The sequence below is a fragment of the Rousettus aegyptiacus genome, unplaced genomic scaffold (genome assembly GCF_014176215.1).
Source record: "Rousettus aegyptiacus isolate mRouAeg1 unplaced genomic scaffold, mRouAeg1.p scaffold_m13_p_3, whole genome shotgun sequence".
Classification (NCBI taxonomy): Eukaryota; Metazoa; Chordata; class Mammalia; order Chiroptera; family Pteropodidae; genus Rousettus; species Rousettus aegyptiacus.
In genome coordinates this window covers 88,617,162-88,635,184 of record NW_023416306.1, presented here as the reverse complement: position 1 = coordinate 88,635,184, position 18,023 = coordinate 88,617,162, and the positions used below count along the sequence as shown (strand labels likewise).

Below are 18,023 nucleotides of genomic sequence, written 5' to 3'. Positions count from 1 at the left end.
AGAATGTGCCCATTTGAGATCTCTGGCTTACTACAGTACTTCCGTGAGACTCTTAAAGCCTTGGCACCATTTCTTTCTGTGTTGTGTTTTCTTCATTATTCCTCTTTTTTATTATTACTTTCATAACATTATTATACTTGAATCTGTGTTTGCTAATCTTTGGGGAGAAAAAGTAAGTTATATTTATTTTAGGATTTTGCCCTGATATGTCTAAAATTATTACATTTTTTTTTTTAATTTCAGGAAAAGCAATCTTAAATACTTTATTCTTTCAGGACTCAGCACTTCCCCTAACTTGCCTTCTGACTGGAAAGTCAGGAGAAAAAAATGGAGAATAGGTATAAGTTTTGTGTTTTTTTGTTATTTGTAAAATCTATCTAAGCCTCTAATATTGTCTTTTTCTTCCGTAACAATATTAATTTATATCATCATTATAAATTGTCATTTATTCTGTCTCCTACTCTGTCATTATTTTTAATATATGTGTTATTAAAACAGAAGATTAAAGTTAGAAGAGGATCATGGGAAAAAATGAGGATTGTTTGCAAGCGCAAAGACTTAACCTGAGCTATATTTGATGAAAAAATCTTAAGGAAATAGTATTGGTGCACATAAGAAAATTAAGAGAAAGACATTAGTGATCAGAACTTTAGATTAGAATACATATTCAGGGCTCTCTTTCCAACTCTTGTTTCTAAATCCATCTATAGTCTGGCTTTATTCTCTTTAATTGTATGCATTCTACGGTTCTAGGGCATGACAGGACAGGTAAGTATTTTTAGCTTGTGCCCTCTCATAAAGTTGCAGTCCAATGGTGGCCAAGGCTGGAGCCTTCTTCAAGTCATCTTCATTCATATGCTGGCTAACAGGTGTGACTTTAGCAGAGGTTGCCACTGGAATACCTGCAGGAAATTTCTCCATGTCATCTGCGCTTCTCCACACTAGTGACGAGATTCTAAGGACAGTAATTCAGAAAGAGAGCTGAGCAGAAAATAAATTGATCTTTAAAATCTGGCCTAAAAAGCCATGCATCCTCAACTGCTATGCATTATTAAGCAAGTAACTGAGTCAGCCCACATTCAATGGAAAAGTAATTAGACTTGTGGGAAAGTCAAAAAATTTGTGGACATGTTTAAAAACCATCATAGTCATGATTATTTTCCATAGCAGCATTATGGCTTTTGAAGAGGCTACGGGTGAGGGCTTAAGTAAAAGTGAGAAAATCTTATTAAAAATTATAGAAAAGTGGATACTTGTAATGAATGGGAAAGAGTAAGCAACTGTTTCCTAAGATATGTATAAAATGGAAAATATATCTAATAAAATGATCTAGCTAAGGAAATTCCCGGTCTAACTGGAAGATGTAACCTGAGTGATATCTTGCAGGCTGTGTGCTATCTTATTGCTTAGAGCAAAATGTGGGAGGAAAGAGATAAACAGTGGAGAGACTGTTAAATACTAATGATGAAGAGTTTTATGATACTGAAGATTCTCAGACTTTCCAGAAGATAAACAATGTTAAAATTTTGCAATAGCTTTTAAGAAAAGATGAAATACAGAGCATTGTAAGGAAATTATTATCTAAATATGAAACAAAAGATATGAATGCTAAGCTCCCTTTTTAGGGCCTTAGAAATATTAATGATGGTATCTCAGAAAGAAGGCCCACTAAAGAACTTAATGTGTCATTTCATGTATCCTCTCAATTAAAAGATAGGGTTTCCAAGAAGCTTATATGCATTGTCCTCACTGTCAATATTAGAAGTCTTAGGTAGAAGTCTTAGATAAAGAGTTGCAGATTTGGCTTTTAAGAATAAAGTGAACCTCAGCATTATTCACATAAAGTTTCAAGAAAATCATACTCATGAAACATTGTGAACTTAAAGTTAAAGGCATAAAGACAGAAAATGAAAAGAGAACTTTGGTTTCCCAAAAGGCTCATCGAAGAATTTAATGGGTCATCTCATGTATCCTTTCAATCAAATGATATGGTTTTTAAGAAGCTTATGGGCAGCAAGGAACATGTAACACTTGTTTGGATGAATTTCAAAATTGTTATGGATCAGCAATTATGTGACTCATTTTCCTCATTGTGAATAATAATGTTTTGAGTAGTTATCCTATACCTGTCCTACAATAGTATGTTAAGTGTGGGTGAGCAGTGTGTCTCTTTATATCAGGTTATTCTTCTGTAGCTGTATCTAAATAACTAAATTGAGGAAGAAGTCTATCTACCTAACCTGATATAGAGAGTAAGAGTATGGATTTCTTTTTTTTTAGCTGATTATATAATGAGCTCAGACTTTTAGCAGACTTGGAAGGAAATAGATGTATTTTGCATGTGACAGAATTATAAATATGACCAGACATCAATACCATATGATGAAGATTCATCTTTTCTCTATTAAATTACCTTGGCATTTTTGTCAAAAATCAATTAACTTTGTATGTGTGGGAGTATATCTGGATACTCCATTCTGTTACATCGATCTATGTACCCATGCTTTCACCATACTATACTCTCTTGATTAATACTATCTTGATATCAAATACTGTGTATCTTCTAACTTTGCTCTCATCTTTCAAAGTTGTATTAAGCATTATAAATCTCTTGTATTTTTTCATGTAAATTTGAAACCAAGGGTCCAGATTTAATGAATGATTTCGATTTAGCATTATAGCCCCAGAAAGTAATTCAGTTTCTTCACATCATGCCCAGGAAGCCTCGGCTCTTTCCTTTACACTTATTAACTCCCAGAGGCAGCAAAACATGATGGTCAGGCCCTAACAGTCACAAGTATGAGTTTTCTTAAGCTAAAGATGCCATCATGCCCTAGATTGTGTTTTAGCTCCTGAGCCCTAACGCTGAACAACCCATTGGCCCTTGGGTGTATGACACCAGACTAAGAGAGTCCAAAGTTGTCACCAAAACCTGAAATTATGATTTACTGCCCTTACCTCACTCTTGCCAATCAGTTTCACCTACGACTCCAAACCCCTTACTCATGACGATTTATGATGTTTGCTCTATAAAATTTCTCGTTTATAAACCATCAGGGAGTTTGGGTTTTTGCAGCTGCAATCTGTAGGTTCTCCATTGTGTAGTGCTATACAATAAATGCCACTTTTGCTGCACCCTGGTGTCAGTGTAATTGGTTGTCTAAAGTACCCGGATGGATGAATTCTTTTCTTGGTTACAAATTATAGAATTGACTTGTCAATTTTTACAGAAGAAATTCTACTGGGATTGTGAAGTGAACTCATAAAGCTGTAGCTCAATTTAGATATTTTTTAAAATCTCAAAATATATTGTCTTCCAGTTCCAGAACTTATAAATCTCTTCATTTATTTGAATCAATGTTCTGTAATTTTCAACATACAGATGTGTACATCTTTTGTGAGATTTATAGCTAAATATTTCGTGTTTTGGTGCTATTGTCAATAGTATTGTTTTGAAATTTCAATTTCCACATTTTCATTACTATTATCTAGAAATATAATTGATTTTTATATATCAACTTTGTTTACACTGACCTCATGAAGCTCATTTAATATTTATAAAAACTATTTTTGTAGATTCTTTGGGTTTCTCTATGTAGGCAATCATGTTGTCTGTGAACAGAAATTGTTTTATATTTTCCTTTCCAAGCATATGACTTTTATTGTTTTTTCTTGCCTTATTGCACAGGCTCTGGGCTCTCCAGTACAGTTAAACAAGAGTGATGAGATTAAATAGCCTTTCCTTGTTCATTGATTTAGTGAAAAAGACTTTCATTATAATATATAATGTTAACTGTAGAGGATTTTGTATATATATATAATGGAGATTATATATATATTATATATATATATAATCTTTTATAAGGTTGAGGAATTTCCAAGTTTAATAAGAGTCCCTTAGCCAAGTCACCTCATCAGAATAGCAAAAGCACTAACTACTCAAAAGATTCCAAGGGTTTTAAGAGCTGTATGCCAGAGACAAAAGCCAAACATATATATATTTTATTTTGCCATAGGGCAGAAAAAAATATATGGTTACAGTGGTTTTTCATACATGATAATTACTAGAAAAGAAGTTTTTATTATATCACTATGATATTTATGCCATAAATGAGGAAAAGTTTGAATAACGTGGTTTTCTTTAAAAATTGAACTCTCGGTCTTGAGAGGCAATGAAAACAGCCAATGTTTCCTGAAACAGAGCTTACTCGATTTGTCAAATATCTGTTAAGTATCATATAAATGGAATAGTCAAACTTCCCAAGTTATTCTATTGTAGTATTTAAAAATACATATGACCCTAGCTTGCTTAATTTAGCTTATCTTTACTAGTTTGAGTCTTTTGGAAGAATAGATACTTCAGCTTCTTTCCCCAATTTTCAGATAATTAATAATTAGTATACTCTGTACTACTACTAATAAAATACTATTAGTAATAAAATAATTTGCATTTACATATTGATTTAATTTTTTTTTCAGTCAGTGTGGTAAGTGATATTGACCGTTGCATATTTGATTGTGATATTTTAAAGCTGTGAATGCTGAATTGAAATAATCTTATGTATTTTGTTCTCTCCTTGGAAATCTGGAATGTTAAAATGTGTGGGATAATTTAAGATTGGGACATGTTGAAGGGATAATATCAGTTTTCATGAAAGTATCTCTTTCTTCAAACACTGGGGAAAAGAAAGCAAAACAAAACAAAACTTAGGTTCTAATTAGGCATCTGAGAAATTCCTGTTTGTGTTGGCTATTTTGGGGGATAGAGAAGGAAATGGACAAAAGAAAATGATTTTACAAATGTCTGGTGATATTAATATTCCTTTGGAAGCAAGACATTGAAATGTTAACAGCTGTTTAAAAAGGGGATATATTTGGGAGCAGTTTATATTGCAAGTTTTTAATTGTTTAGCACATTCTGTAGTCTTCTTCAAAGAAATTGATTTGATAACACTACCAAATACAATCTGAGATGGTTCAAAGAGGAAAAGATAGCTCCTACTATGATATAGTTCAGTTAAACATGATCAAACTAATGTCCTGATTATGTTTAGTGGTCTGGAAGAATATCAGATATTCACAAGGACTGAAAATGCCTAATTTGCCTGAAATGAAAAGGAAAGTGAATCATAAATGTGAGAGGTGTTCCTGGTTGATCAGGAGTGTTATATTCACTCCTTTAGGGAGAGATGGACCTCCATGCAAAATTGTTAGGATGTCAAAGTTATTGACACAGCACAGACACCAAAAGGCAATGGAGAGATTGATTACTAATATAATGAGGCTTTTGAATTAAGCAAGGGAAGCTCTCAAACATGTCTGAAAATGTCTTGAGCTAGCAAGGAGGGGTAGCTAGTCTTGACTTTTATTAAGGTTAGAAAGTGGAGGCAAGGTAAATATACCCTTATGAAGGGATCATGTGACTTAAGCTCTCTGTCAGTGTCAAAGGAAGGAGCACTGGGCTTTCTTATTGGTTTACTCAAATGTATAATATTAATACATATCTTTTTCCATGACATGCATTACCTTCTAATATACTATTATAATAATATCTTCTAATATAAGTTACTTTTAAATATTTTATTTATTGTTTATTCCCAGTCTTCCCATAACTACAACAGACATTTCGGGAATTCTGAATATTTATCTGTTGGGTTTACTAATGTGCTTATACTTTTATACTTATGTTTCCAAGTGCCAAGAACAGATCCTGGCACGTAGTTGACGCTCAGTAAATAGTTGTGTGAATAAGTAACAGAAAGAGACACAAATAGATCCAGATGGAAATAGATATGCAGAGAACAGCTGAGCCACTATAAATGGGGAGAACTATCAGCATACCCAGGTACTGACCAAAGCCTTAGATCTAGAAAGAATTCTAGTCTCCAACCATATAAAAGTTCCTCTTAAGGAATGTAAAATTCAGGTACTCTTTTACCCACCCATGTGTGTCCTTAATATTATCACTATCTGAAATATCCTCTTCGAGTCTTTATTTCCCATGATCAATGGTGCATAACAAAACACAAGAAAGTTTCCTAGACTATGAGATGAAGCATCTCATAATCATAAAACTGACTTCAAAATAATTTTGTATCTCACTTAATATATGATGAATTTATAAAACGGTAACAGGAATATTCATGCGAGAGACTTGATTATTAAATGTATTCATTGATATTTACCAATTATAACCAAATTTAAAACAGATTTGCATAAAGATAGCTAGTTGCAGATTCTGTATCAATAATTCTTAGAGTAAACATTTTCAGTTAGAAAAGCAAACTCAAGAGCAATTATCTGTAGTGTTCTCTTGAAGCCTGAATTGAAATGTAAAATTAAAACAAACAAAATGAATCAAAACAATCTTAAAAATTTAATACATTTACTATATTTATACTCCTACATCTGCATGTCCTTACATATGTTAACATTAGATTTATAAGGTCAAATGTATTTTTTTCTTTGTTAATTGAATAAACTTGAGTGTTTAGCTCTTTACTCAAGTATTTTTTTATTTTTCCGAGTAACTTCATATTCCAGTGTTTATTATTTGCAGATAAGATTTTTAAATAGTTCTTACTTTGAATCTTAATTATTCAAAAAGGCCTGACTTTGTTGACTATAACTCATCACATCAAACTTAATAAATGTCACATTCTAAAAAAAAGCATTTAAAAATAAAATATCTGACTTCTCAAGAAAATACAGTTTCTAAATTGCTTATGTTATGGGGCATTTTGTTTGTTTGTTTCTTAATAATAATTTTTAACTTCTACACTTCTGCTCTTCTTAAATATACAGATGTTCCAAATGCAGATTAAGTGATTGAGTGCTTACCTTTGTGGGGTGCATTAGCTCTTTCGACCACTTGAGTGCATTTAGTAAATTGCTACTCCAGTGCATTAAGTAAAACTCTAATAAGCCTAAAATTGTTAATGCACTTAATAATTTGGCACTTGTAATTGCCAGTGATGGTAGTACATTTGCTTTCAGATTCTCATAGTAATGATTATGAAGAAAGAATTGGTGCCAAAAGAATTACATGGTTAACCATTAGAATTTTATGGGCTCTTTTAAACTTATAATAAACTCTTTTGTCATCCAATATTAAATAATGGGAATGTTAAAGATGTTGCCAAAGATTTTGCTTCTTCTTAAAATACAAAGCTTATTCCTCTCTAAAATAAGAGAAATCACATACATATACCCTAGTATTTCATTGCCTCATTTAAATTTTCTCCTCATAGGTAACTGAATTACCACTTTAAAACCCTCCTGGAATATTGGCACAATAAAATATTTAACAATTTTGGTTGGCAAGGGGTTAATGAGTTATTGTTCAATTCACAATATCAAAGTAGGTATCAATTTTTTAATAGAAAAACTGTGGCTTGTTTTTTACCTAAATTGAAGGCATAATCACATAATTTTAATTTCTTATGTTGTACTAAATGAGTACTCTGTTATCATAGACAGCCACTGGTGCCAAGTAATTAGTTTTAGTCAATAGACTTGCTTAATGGCTAATTTAAAGCCCCCCATTATCTCTCACTACAGTGTGACTCACCTTGTCATTGTAACAATCAGAGAAGAAGCATTTATTTTTTTTTTAGGTATGCATTTTCTCAAGCATAAGCAAGTATTACACAAGATCCAATTTACCCTCCATGTTCCATTTCTGAAAGCTCAGCAGATTTCGGCATGTGTTTTTCAGGCATCCTAATTTCCTGGTACTCACTTTTTAATTAGTCATTGAGAGGTAAACTGGGCTCTACAATGCTGAGGGGAATTCACGCAAGGGCTGTGGTCAATTTATAGCTTAGAATCGCCTGGAAATTGCTGTTATCCTTAGACAGAGGGTGTCCATCTAGCACGCTGATGTCATTCAGGCTATCCCATATAGATCATGAGTCAGTTTTTAACAATAAAATCACTTAATTTTTACTGTGTTTCTGTAAATTTTTTCTATGCTCTGAAGAGTTTTATTTCAGTCAGGTGTGGACATTAAATGGCTTAATTATTTATAATTGTTATCCATTCTTCTGTGACTACCATTTTGCTGGGCACCAAGATTACTTTTTGATAGATCAATCTCCACAAGTTGTTATTCACCTTGGATTATTAAAACAGTTTGGTTCAGTTACTGAGATTCTTTCCTGAACTTTTTAAGATAGAGATTTGTGATTGACTTAATGATCTTCCCCTATTGAAGTCTCAGTGAGGTCCCAGTAGCTCATACTGCAGGGTGAGTGTACCTGATCTGTTTCTCGTAATCCTCTCTTTCCTCTGTCTTTACTCCCAGATGATGGAACAGGAGAAGAAAGAGGGAAAGAAGACTGTTTTGAGTGTCCATGGCAACTTAGCTGATTCCTTGATTCCACACATTGGAAGTGGGAAGCTGTGTTCCTTTTCATGGTGGTCATCATCTCTCATTTATTTTGTGTTTTACAAAATCAATGAAAAGAAAGGCAAAAACCTACTGAATAGACACTCCTATCAGCAGTTCCCAACCTTTTTTGGCACCAGGGACCAGTGCTCCTATGGTAATTTAACGCTTGATGATCTAAGGTGGAGCTGAGGCAGTGATGCTAGCACTGGGAAACAGCTGCAAACACAGATGAAACTTCATTCTCTAGTCCACCATACACCTCCTTCAGTGTGGCCCGGTTCCTAACAGGCCATATACTGGTCCTGGTTTGTGGCCTGGAGGTTGGGCACCCCTGTGCTAACTAATCTCCACCTTTACATGCTTTTCTCTGTGTTGACCCTCTTTCCCCATGTTGCAAAAGAGTGATGCCTATCTGCTCTAGAAATCTCATCTACTTTTTATGTCCCATATCTGAGGACCTCAAAAAAGCAGACATCTATCTTCCCTACATTTTAGGAACCTAAACTAGAGAGAGAGTTCTCAGTCACAGTCTCTCAGTGTTAAGTCATCCTGGCTAAAATGATACCTCCCAGCCTTGCAGATGCGTGGTTCTCTACTTGTCTCTTTTTAAAGTACTGTGGGCAATATCTTCAGGTGCGGGGTCTCAAATTGTAATATGCATAAGTTTCAGTTGGGGAATCTGTTAAATGTAGATCTCTGGGTTCGATTTCCCTGAATTTCTGATTCATTCAATATGGAGTCTCAAAATATATATTTCATCAAGCACTCCATGTGATTCTAATAAAGGGAGTCTTTAATCATACTTTAAGAAATGCTTAAATAAGGAAATCAACAGTAAATAAAACATGGTTTCTGCCCTCAGGTTTATAATATATTAAGTGAAAAGAGCTCTACTAAACAATTTTATAATTTGGAAAATATGTCAAATCAATTTTTCAGTTAATTATATTTTATTTAATTACTTCAAGTCATATTTGGAGAATGAAATATATGGAAAATCAATGGATCTTTCATTAATTACTAAAAAAGAACTTATCATTAGTCAGTCAATATAACACTAGATACTAAATTTTTCAACAAAAAGAACAAAATCATAATTATGGTTTAGCAGGAAAATATTGGAAACACATCGCACACATTATAGTGACCATCACAGAATCTAATACAATGTATAACACTATTTCTGAAATTATTAAATAAATGAGCACTTTTCTCAGAAGAAGTTGAAATTCTCTGAGGTTGCCTCAGTTAAAGGATAATTTATTGTGAGGACATGGGCTGAAATAAGAGCAATGAAAAACCTAGGAGAACACAGAGACTGTCCCAAAGCCAGGCTTCCTGGGCACTGGTTGTGATTCCAGGGTAGCTCAGCAGAATCTGGAGGGTTTATCATCTATATGAGTCAATGTCTGTCCACATGTCTTCTCAGGGACACTATAAACGACTTTTTTTTCTCTGTTCTCAATCTTTTCATCCCAACTTTATAACTTTTTCTCATGCTTTCAGGAGATCCGCTCTATAGTGTATCTTTTTCTTTAATGGGAGAATAACTAATTCTAAACTCAACTGCATATCAAACTGATACTAGGCAAAAGGACCCAAGGAACCCTGATTCAGAATTTTGCGGCTTCTCATCAGCTTAACATTCTTGCCAATTGGTAAGCACAACGTGCTTTAAATTTGGAGGTCAAATTTGAAAAAGGATTCCAGAAACAAGAGGAAAAAATATGTCTAAAAAAGATATTTAAAACAATTTAGGTGAGTATACCTTATATTTCAGGATCACTAAGGAAGGAAGTTGAAACTATCTGAGAAGATAGAGCTGAGGAGATATAGCATGGAAGAAGAAAACATGAATAGGGTCTTATAGAGTGATTAAATTTTGGGTTGCTAGATCAGATTTCCATCCTTGCAAGAATATCAGCTTCCAAAAAAATTTCTAGTGGCTGGGGAGCGGGCAACCAAAATGGCATAGATGATGGAGGCTCTGTTCATCCCTCTAGTGACCAAATCAAAGTTGTGATGGAAACAAGGAGCAGCAGGAAGGAAAAATTACCTGAGATCTAGATACACAAGCCATACTACCAGGGAGAAATCCAAGAAAGCACCTTGCAATGGTAGAAAGTAGGATGGGGCGAGGACATGTGGTGGCCTGTTCCCCAGCAGCAGAGTGAGATGGAGGCAGCAGCAATGCCAGACGCCTCTTAAAGGGTCGCGACAGGATTTTCACTGTGACAGACCTGCTTATTCTGAGCACCAGTGCCAATTCGGCTGTGACAGGATGAAGACCCAGGATCTACAACCAAGAATAATTTATCCAGCAAAGCTATCATTTAGAGTTGAAGGGCAGATTAAGTGCTTCCCAGACAAAAATAAGCTGGAGGAATTTATCACCACCAAGCCAGTATTACAGGAAATGTTAGAGGGACTTCTTTAAGAAGAAAAAACATGTATAAAAAACAGGAATAAAGAATGGTAACAACTACATTCCTATCAATAAGTACCATAAATGAAAAAAATTCAGCGGTCCAACCAGAACAGTGAATGAATAGAAAGGAAAACAAGACCCCTACATGTTGCCTATAAGAGACTCACTTCAGTTGAAAAGACACAGACTAAAAGGAAGGGAATAGAAAAAGATATTGCTTTGATGGACCTGGAAGGTGTTTAAGTCAGACAGATAATCACTATATGATTTCACTTATATGTAGAATCTAAGGAATAAAAAGAACAAACTAATCAAAACAAACTCACAAATATAGTGAACAATTTGGTGATGGACAGAGGAGAGAGACGCTTGGGGGTCTGGAAGGATGGAATAAAAGGTTAAAGAAGTACAAATTAGTCGATGATGGATGGTCACGGGGATGGGGAGCACGGCATAGAGAATTCAGTTAACATTAATACGTTGGCTAGGTGAAGGGTCAGGGGAAGGAGGGAGGAATTGGGGGGGATCATTTTATGAACTACATAGATGTCTAACCAGTATAGTGCATACTTGAAACTAATTAAAATAATTAAATAAATAAAGAAAGAATATCAGCTTCCCCTAGTGCGCGCTTGTCTTAGAAAATGCGCAGAATTCCAGGGCTTTGTTTTCCCACTGTTGTAAGTCACGGCATGTCCACTATTTGCCAAGATTCAAATCAATATATATATATATATAGAAATATATATATATATATATATATAGAATTAGAACAAGAAAAATTTATATAAAATATGCTAGTGAACCATGAGAGAATATGCTCAAGTGAACATGAAATAAAAAAGAGATTTTAATAGGCAACAGTTAATGAAGAAAAACTTTAAAAACTAATCATTGAGACAAACGTTGAAGTAAAAGTATTCATGAGGCTATTTTGTACAGGAAGAAAAAAGATATCTTGGAAAGAAAAATTTCACAAGCAAAATTACATAGTCAGGAGAACAAAGGGTATAAATATCAGTAATGCAAAAGGATGAGAAGAGTGAATTGGTAGTATTTGCTGACTGATTACATTTTAGGGAGATAATGAGGCAAAAAAAGATAGGAGTTGAAACCTATCTAAAATTTTGAATTTATATCTGTAGATATAGAATAAAATTTAAATATAAAGGCAAAACATATATATTTAGAGGTCAGTAGATTTAAAATTATGACCCTTCTTTTTCACATCCATGTGCCTTTTAGAGAGAGAAAGGAGAGAGGCAAGGTCAAAAACACTGGTCAGACTAAATAAATAGTAAGATTTAATTTACATTTGGAGATTTTAGTAAAAACTTCAAGCAATGGCTTTTAAATCACAGTTAATACTCCAAATTTTAATAGAAAAGCATTTATTCTATATAATAAAAATCAGCCTTATGAGATAAAGGGACTCAGAGTTGAAACTTTACACATTTAAAATGACATAGGTAGAAGTTCCTTTTTATCTATCAAGTACATTTGTGAGAATATGGAGAGTAGTCTTACCTGACTGTCCCAGGAAGGCATTTTTTAGATATCATGTTAAGAAACACAAATATCTTTAGATATTCACCTACCTTTCTGGGACAAATACTATCCATTTGGACCACTGTTTTTCCTGAATCATTATGCTCTACTTTTGTAAATCAGAACCCGGTAAAATCAGTCAATAAAAGCAACTCATGAAAAACAGTATGGAAATTCCTCAAAAAAACTAAAAATGAATATATCATATGACCCAGCAATTTTGCTCTGGGATATTTATCTAAAGAAAATAAAAACACTAATTTGAAAAGATGCACTACTATGTTTGTTGCAGCATTATTTACAATAGCCAAAATATGAACCTAGGTGTCCAACGATAGATAAATGGTCAAAGAAAATGTGATACACACACACTGGAAGATTATGAAGCAATGAAAAAGAATGAAATCTTGCCTTTGTAACAACATGGATGGATGTAGAGGGTATTATGCTAAGTGAAATAAGTCAGGTAGAGGAAAACAAATACCATATGGTTTCATTCATGTGGCATATAAAAGCAAAACAAAACTAAAAGAAACTCACAGCAATAGAAACCGAAGGCAAGATTACCACAATGGAGGAGGTGTAAGGATAGGTTAAAAGGGAAAGAGAAATATAGTCAATAATGTTGTGATGAATTTATACCATGATAGATTACTAGAATTAGTGGATGATCACATTGTAAGGTATAAAAATGTTGAATGACTATATTGTACACCTGAAACTAATATAAACAATATAAGATTGTGTGCCAACTATACTTTAAAAAATAAATAAATAATGAGAGTGATTTAAAACTAAAAAAAAAAAAAAAATTTGATCAGAATGATGCACAAAGAAGGAATAAGCCTGTTTTTTAGGTTGTAATTTGTGAAAAATGGAAATAGAGTTGTTTCCATGTTCCTTTACTGCAGGTTCCTTTGAAGGTTAGCATACTTAATAATAATGATGTGTTTTTGTTAGTGTCTTATTTTTGTATATACTTCATCACATATTAGTGCCAAAAATGAAATCAAATAGAAATAAACAAGAGAACGTATATATTACACTAATGTCAAATCAGTTCTAGGGATCAGCGTTAATTTCTAATTTATACAAATAAATAAACTATATAAGATTAATTTAATATATACTGAGCTATTTTTTTAATTGAAGTATAATTGACATATGACATTAATTTAAGGTATATACACAGTGGTTAGATACATTGCAAAATAATATTTTATTTATTTTTAATTAAAATATTGCATCCTTGAATCCATTCTCTTAAATGTGATTGCATAATAATGTAATAATGTCATAGGCATCTAAAACTGATGAAATCTAAAGTAATTATTTCAAAATTTTAAAAGCAAAAGATGAGAAAAGTTCCAAGTAAAATTATAATTTAAAATAGAGTTTCAATTTACAGAGCTTCCTGATGACATACCCCCACACCTATGAGTTTTGTTTTTATTCTCTACATCTGGAGAAACTCAACTTTTCAATAATCCAAGCTGTGATAAGTCACATAGAACTTTGGAGAGATACAAGGTTTGAAAGTAAGATATTTGATTTTGTGCCTTCACTCAACTGCCTTCTCATTAGACCATATTTGCTTCAGATTCTTATCTATGTCGCTAACTACTACCACCATAGTAGGTATCATATACTGATTGCTTAATATGTGAATATAGTGTTCTGGGAACTTTGCATGTTTTAATTCATTCAAGACAGATCCTACTATTATCCCCATTTTATAGATGGGGAAATTGAAGCATAAAGGAAAATAGATAAATAGGATCAGACAGCTTGTAATACTGGAGCTGAGAGTCATACCCAGGCTGTTTGACCATATTTAACATAAGACATTTATTTCAAATTGGACATAGTGACAATATTTAATTTATAGCATTATCCTTCTTATCAAATAAAGTAAAATATGTAAAATACTCATTGCTTGCAAGATGTTTCTTAAATGTTTATTATCATTTATTAAAAATATTTGTTAAATTACACTCCATGCCATTGTTCTGAAAGAAATCTAATGTTAAACATGATTAATATATTTAAAATGCGTAAAATTTTACATGTATGCATAAAGATTATAAAAATCATCACACTTAAATGTATTTTTCATTTCCACTCCTATACAAAATTGTGATATGTGCCCTGCTTAGTCTAGTACAGTTCACTCACTGGATACTCAACACTGAGTTGGTATGTACTATATAGTTAAGGTTTCTAGTTGACTATATTTGCAAGTCACCAATACAGATTTATCAAGATACAAACTTTCTAAATGTAAGTTAATGATTTAAAAATCACATATAGTGTTTAACTACTTATTATAGTAGGCAGTAATGTGATTTTTGTATTGCTTATTTTCTTTTTTCTAAATGTAGTTGACACATCAGAAGTTTTATGTGGCATAAATGTATCTCTGAATTTTCTATGGCCAAAAAGTGAGAACTTATTTGAAAATAGACCTTTATCTATCTTCTAAAATAAAATGTGAAATGTAACGCGCAGCAGAAGAGAGATGTGTACAGTAATCATAGGTGCATATATGACTTTCTATATGAAGATTTTATATTTAAAATATAAAGTTCAATATTAAGATTTCATTTTTTAAAATTCTATTTATTAAAAATAAATTCTAACTTTTTAAAATCATTTGAGAGCTATTTAGTTTCTAATCAGTTCTTGACATGTGTGATTCTTGGTTTTCATTTTTTCTGCTTCCCTCCATTATGGAGAAAAAAGAAAAAATAAATTTTCAGTTAATTTTTATTGTTTGATAATTTGGTAGAGAATGGATGCTTTATAAGTTATTATTAATGGGCCATTATCAATTTATTTTCTAAATCATTCTCAAACCTATTAAAGGCAAATGATATCACAACATCCTAAAATTCCATTCTTCTCCTCTGCTTGCTTGATTTTATTTATTTACATATTTATATATATATTTATTTATTTATATGTTTGTTTGTTTGTAACACTTGTAACTGTTTTTACATGAATACAGTTATTTTGTTGTTGGCGTGTTATTGTTTTTGGTGGCAGTGGTGATGATTGCATTTTTACCTGCACTAGAATATAAGTTCCATAAAAGTAGTTAATAAAAGCAATTCACCTGCTTTTTCCTCAACACTAAAGACCCAACCAACTCTCAATGAAAAAAAATCTGAGAAATTTGACAAATCAAATTATACTATTAAAACTACTTTTAAAAGACTGAAATGTTCTAATCAGCAAACATTTCTAAAACAAAACATTTCTTAAAACAGAATTTTCCTTTAAGAGAAGGGATTACATTCTATATAAGCACTGTTCTTATCCAATTGCATTTGAAAGATTAATAGTTTTTCTAATCTTGTTCTTAAAGATAGAATATAGAAAATAGCAGTAGCAATTTTAGAAAACATTTATAAAGAGGCATGAAATTTTTCTTAATTAATTATAAATATAAATACTAATCTTCTCTACTCCTTTAACTTATTTAAATTCTACCTTTATGAAATTTGTCTCTACTTAATTTCAACATAGAATTAACAGTCTAGAAATCTTTTTTTGATATTTATAGCCAGGTGGAAAAAGCCATAGTACTTCTTAACAAACTCTTTTTGGACGTAGAATTACAAAAATAGATGTCTTTTCTGCTAAGTAATACCATGCACTTAAACCTCTTAGTTCTGTGTGACAGAAAAAAAAAATATATATATATATAATATATATATATATAATATTATATATTATATATATATAATATATATTATATATATATATAATATATATATTATATATATAATATTATATATATATAATATTTTATATATATAATATATATATATTATATATATATATTATATATATATATATATTTCGGTATCAGAATATTTTGTTGCCACATGGTATTTCCAATTCTTCCCTTGAGCCTCATTCAGTGCTAAGGATGAATGAAGGCAATTATTGAAATTTAAACATCATGTGTTGTACAATTTCCAATGTGGCTCTAGGTCCAAATTGCAAAGCATCACAAAGGATCCGAGTCTCGCTTATTCATGTGCAAACAGCTATATACAAATAACACTAAAATAATAGAACTGTTTGTAATTTTATAAACCTTATTTTATGCTGGTGTGTTACATATAATCTCAAACTAAACATAATTAAATTTTGATGAGAATGTTAATCTCAATTTTATCTCCTTGAGCTCTCATATGATATAGGTTTAGTGATTTCTTCTTGTCAAAAGATGAGTATGGCTGCTGAAAGAAGGTCACTAAAATCCTTTTTCTAAAATCATAAGGTTGAGAGAAATAATCACACGCCTAGAATTTTCAGTCAGATATTATATACATATGTGGATATATACATATATATGTGTATACACAACCAATTGTGCGTACACATAATTGCAAATAACTGACACATTCTAATTATTGGCATTCTTTCTTTTTTGTATTAAAGATTTTTTTCCAATTATCCTATCATCTTTCAGAATATCCAGATGAATATATTCTACATATACTATAATATAGCTAAAACAGAACTTAAACCATAAATTCTGTTAATATATTAATTCACTTTCTATCTGCAAAAAATAATTATGAGATTATGAAAAAGAATATTATACTGATAAATATTAAAAGATCCTGATTTTATTTTTATTTATTAATTTTTAATTTTTTCAATTATAGTTAACAATTAATGTTATATTAGTTTCAGGCATATAGCATAGTGGTTACACATTTATATAACTTACAAAGTGACCTCCCTGATAAGTCTAGTACCCACCTGGCATCATACATAGTTGTTGTTATTGGCTATATTCCCCATGCTCTTCTTTACATTCCCATGACTATTTCGTAACTACTGATTTGTACTTCTTAATCCCTTCAGTTTTCTTCAGACAGCCTTTGAAACCCCTCCCCTCTGGTAACTATTTGTTTGTTCTCTATATTTATGAATTTGTTTCTGTTTTGGCTGTTCATTTTTTGTCTTTTATTGTCTGACTTATTTCACTTAGCATAATACCCTTGAGATTCATTCATGTAGTCACAAAGGATAAGATTTCATTCCTTTTTATGGCTGAGTAATATTCCATTATGTATGTACCACTTCTTCAGCCAGTCCTCTCTTCCTGGACAGTTAGGTTGCATCCATTTCTTGGCTGTTGCAAATAATACTGCAATAAACATAGGGATGCATTTTTTTTTTAATTAGTGTTTTGGATTTCTTTGGATAAATACCCAGAGGTGGGGTTGTTAGGTCATAGGCAATTTTGTGTTTAATTTTTTGTTTTCTATAATGATTGCATCAATTTGCAATCCCACTAACAGTGCATGAGATTCCCTTTTCTCCACATCCTTTCCAATACTTGTTTTTTATTGATTAATTGATGATGGGCATTCTGACAGATGTGAAGTGATATCTCATTGTGGTTTTAATTTGCACTTCTTTGATTATTAGTGACAGTATCTTTTCATATTGTCCATCTGTATGTTCTCTTTGGAGAAATGTGAAATACCCTAATTTTAGTTCTGAAAGCTCTGTGCTTCGGTTTCCTAATCTATAAAATGCATACAGTATTATTTGTTATGACTATCTCACTGAGCATTTGAAACTATCACATTATTGTTTTATTAGAAAGTTTGAAGACAATTAAATTCT

The 18,023-nt window shown here is 31.9% G+C and overlaps 1 protein-coding gene across 1 annotated transcript in view; it reads right to left on the bottom strand.

Moving 5' to 3' along the window:
* Positions 1–623: 623 nt before the first annotated feature.
* MDGA2 (MAM domain containing glycosylphosphatidylinositol anchor 2) overlaps positions 624–18,023 on the bottom strand; it is a 773,979-nt gene continuing 756,579 nt past the window's right edge. The window contains exon 17 of the mRNA XM_036239414.1: positions 624–955. Coding sequence (XP_036095307.1) covers positions 942–955 — 14 coding nt within the window. The 3' untranslated portion in view covers positions 624–941. The remainder of the gene's footprint in view (positions 956–18,023) is intronic.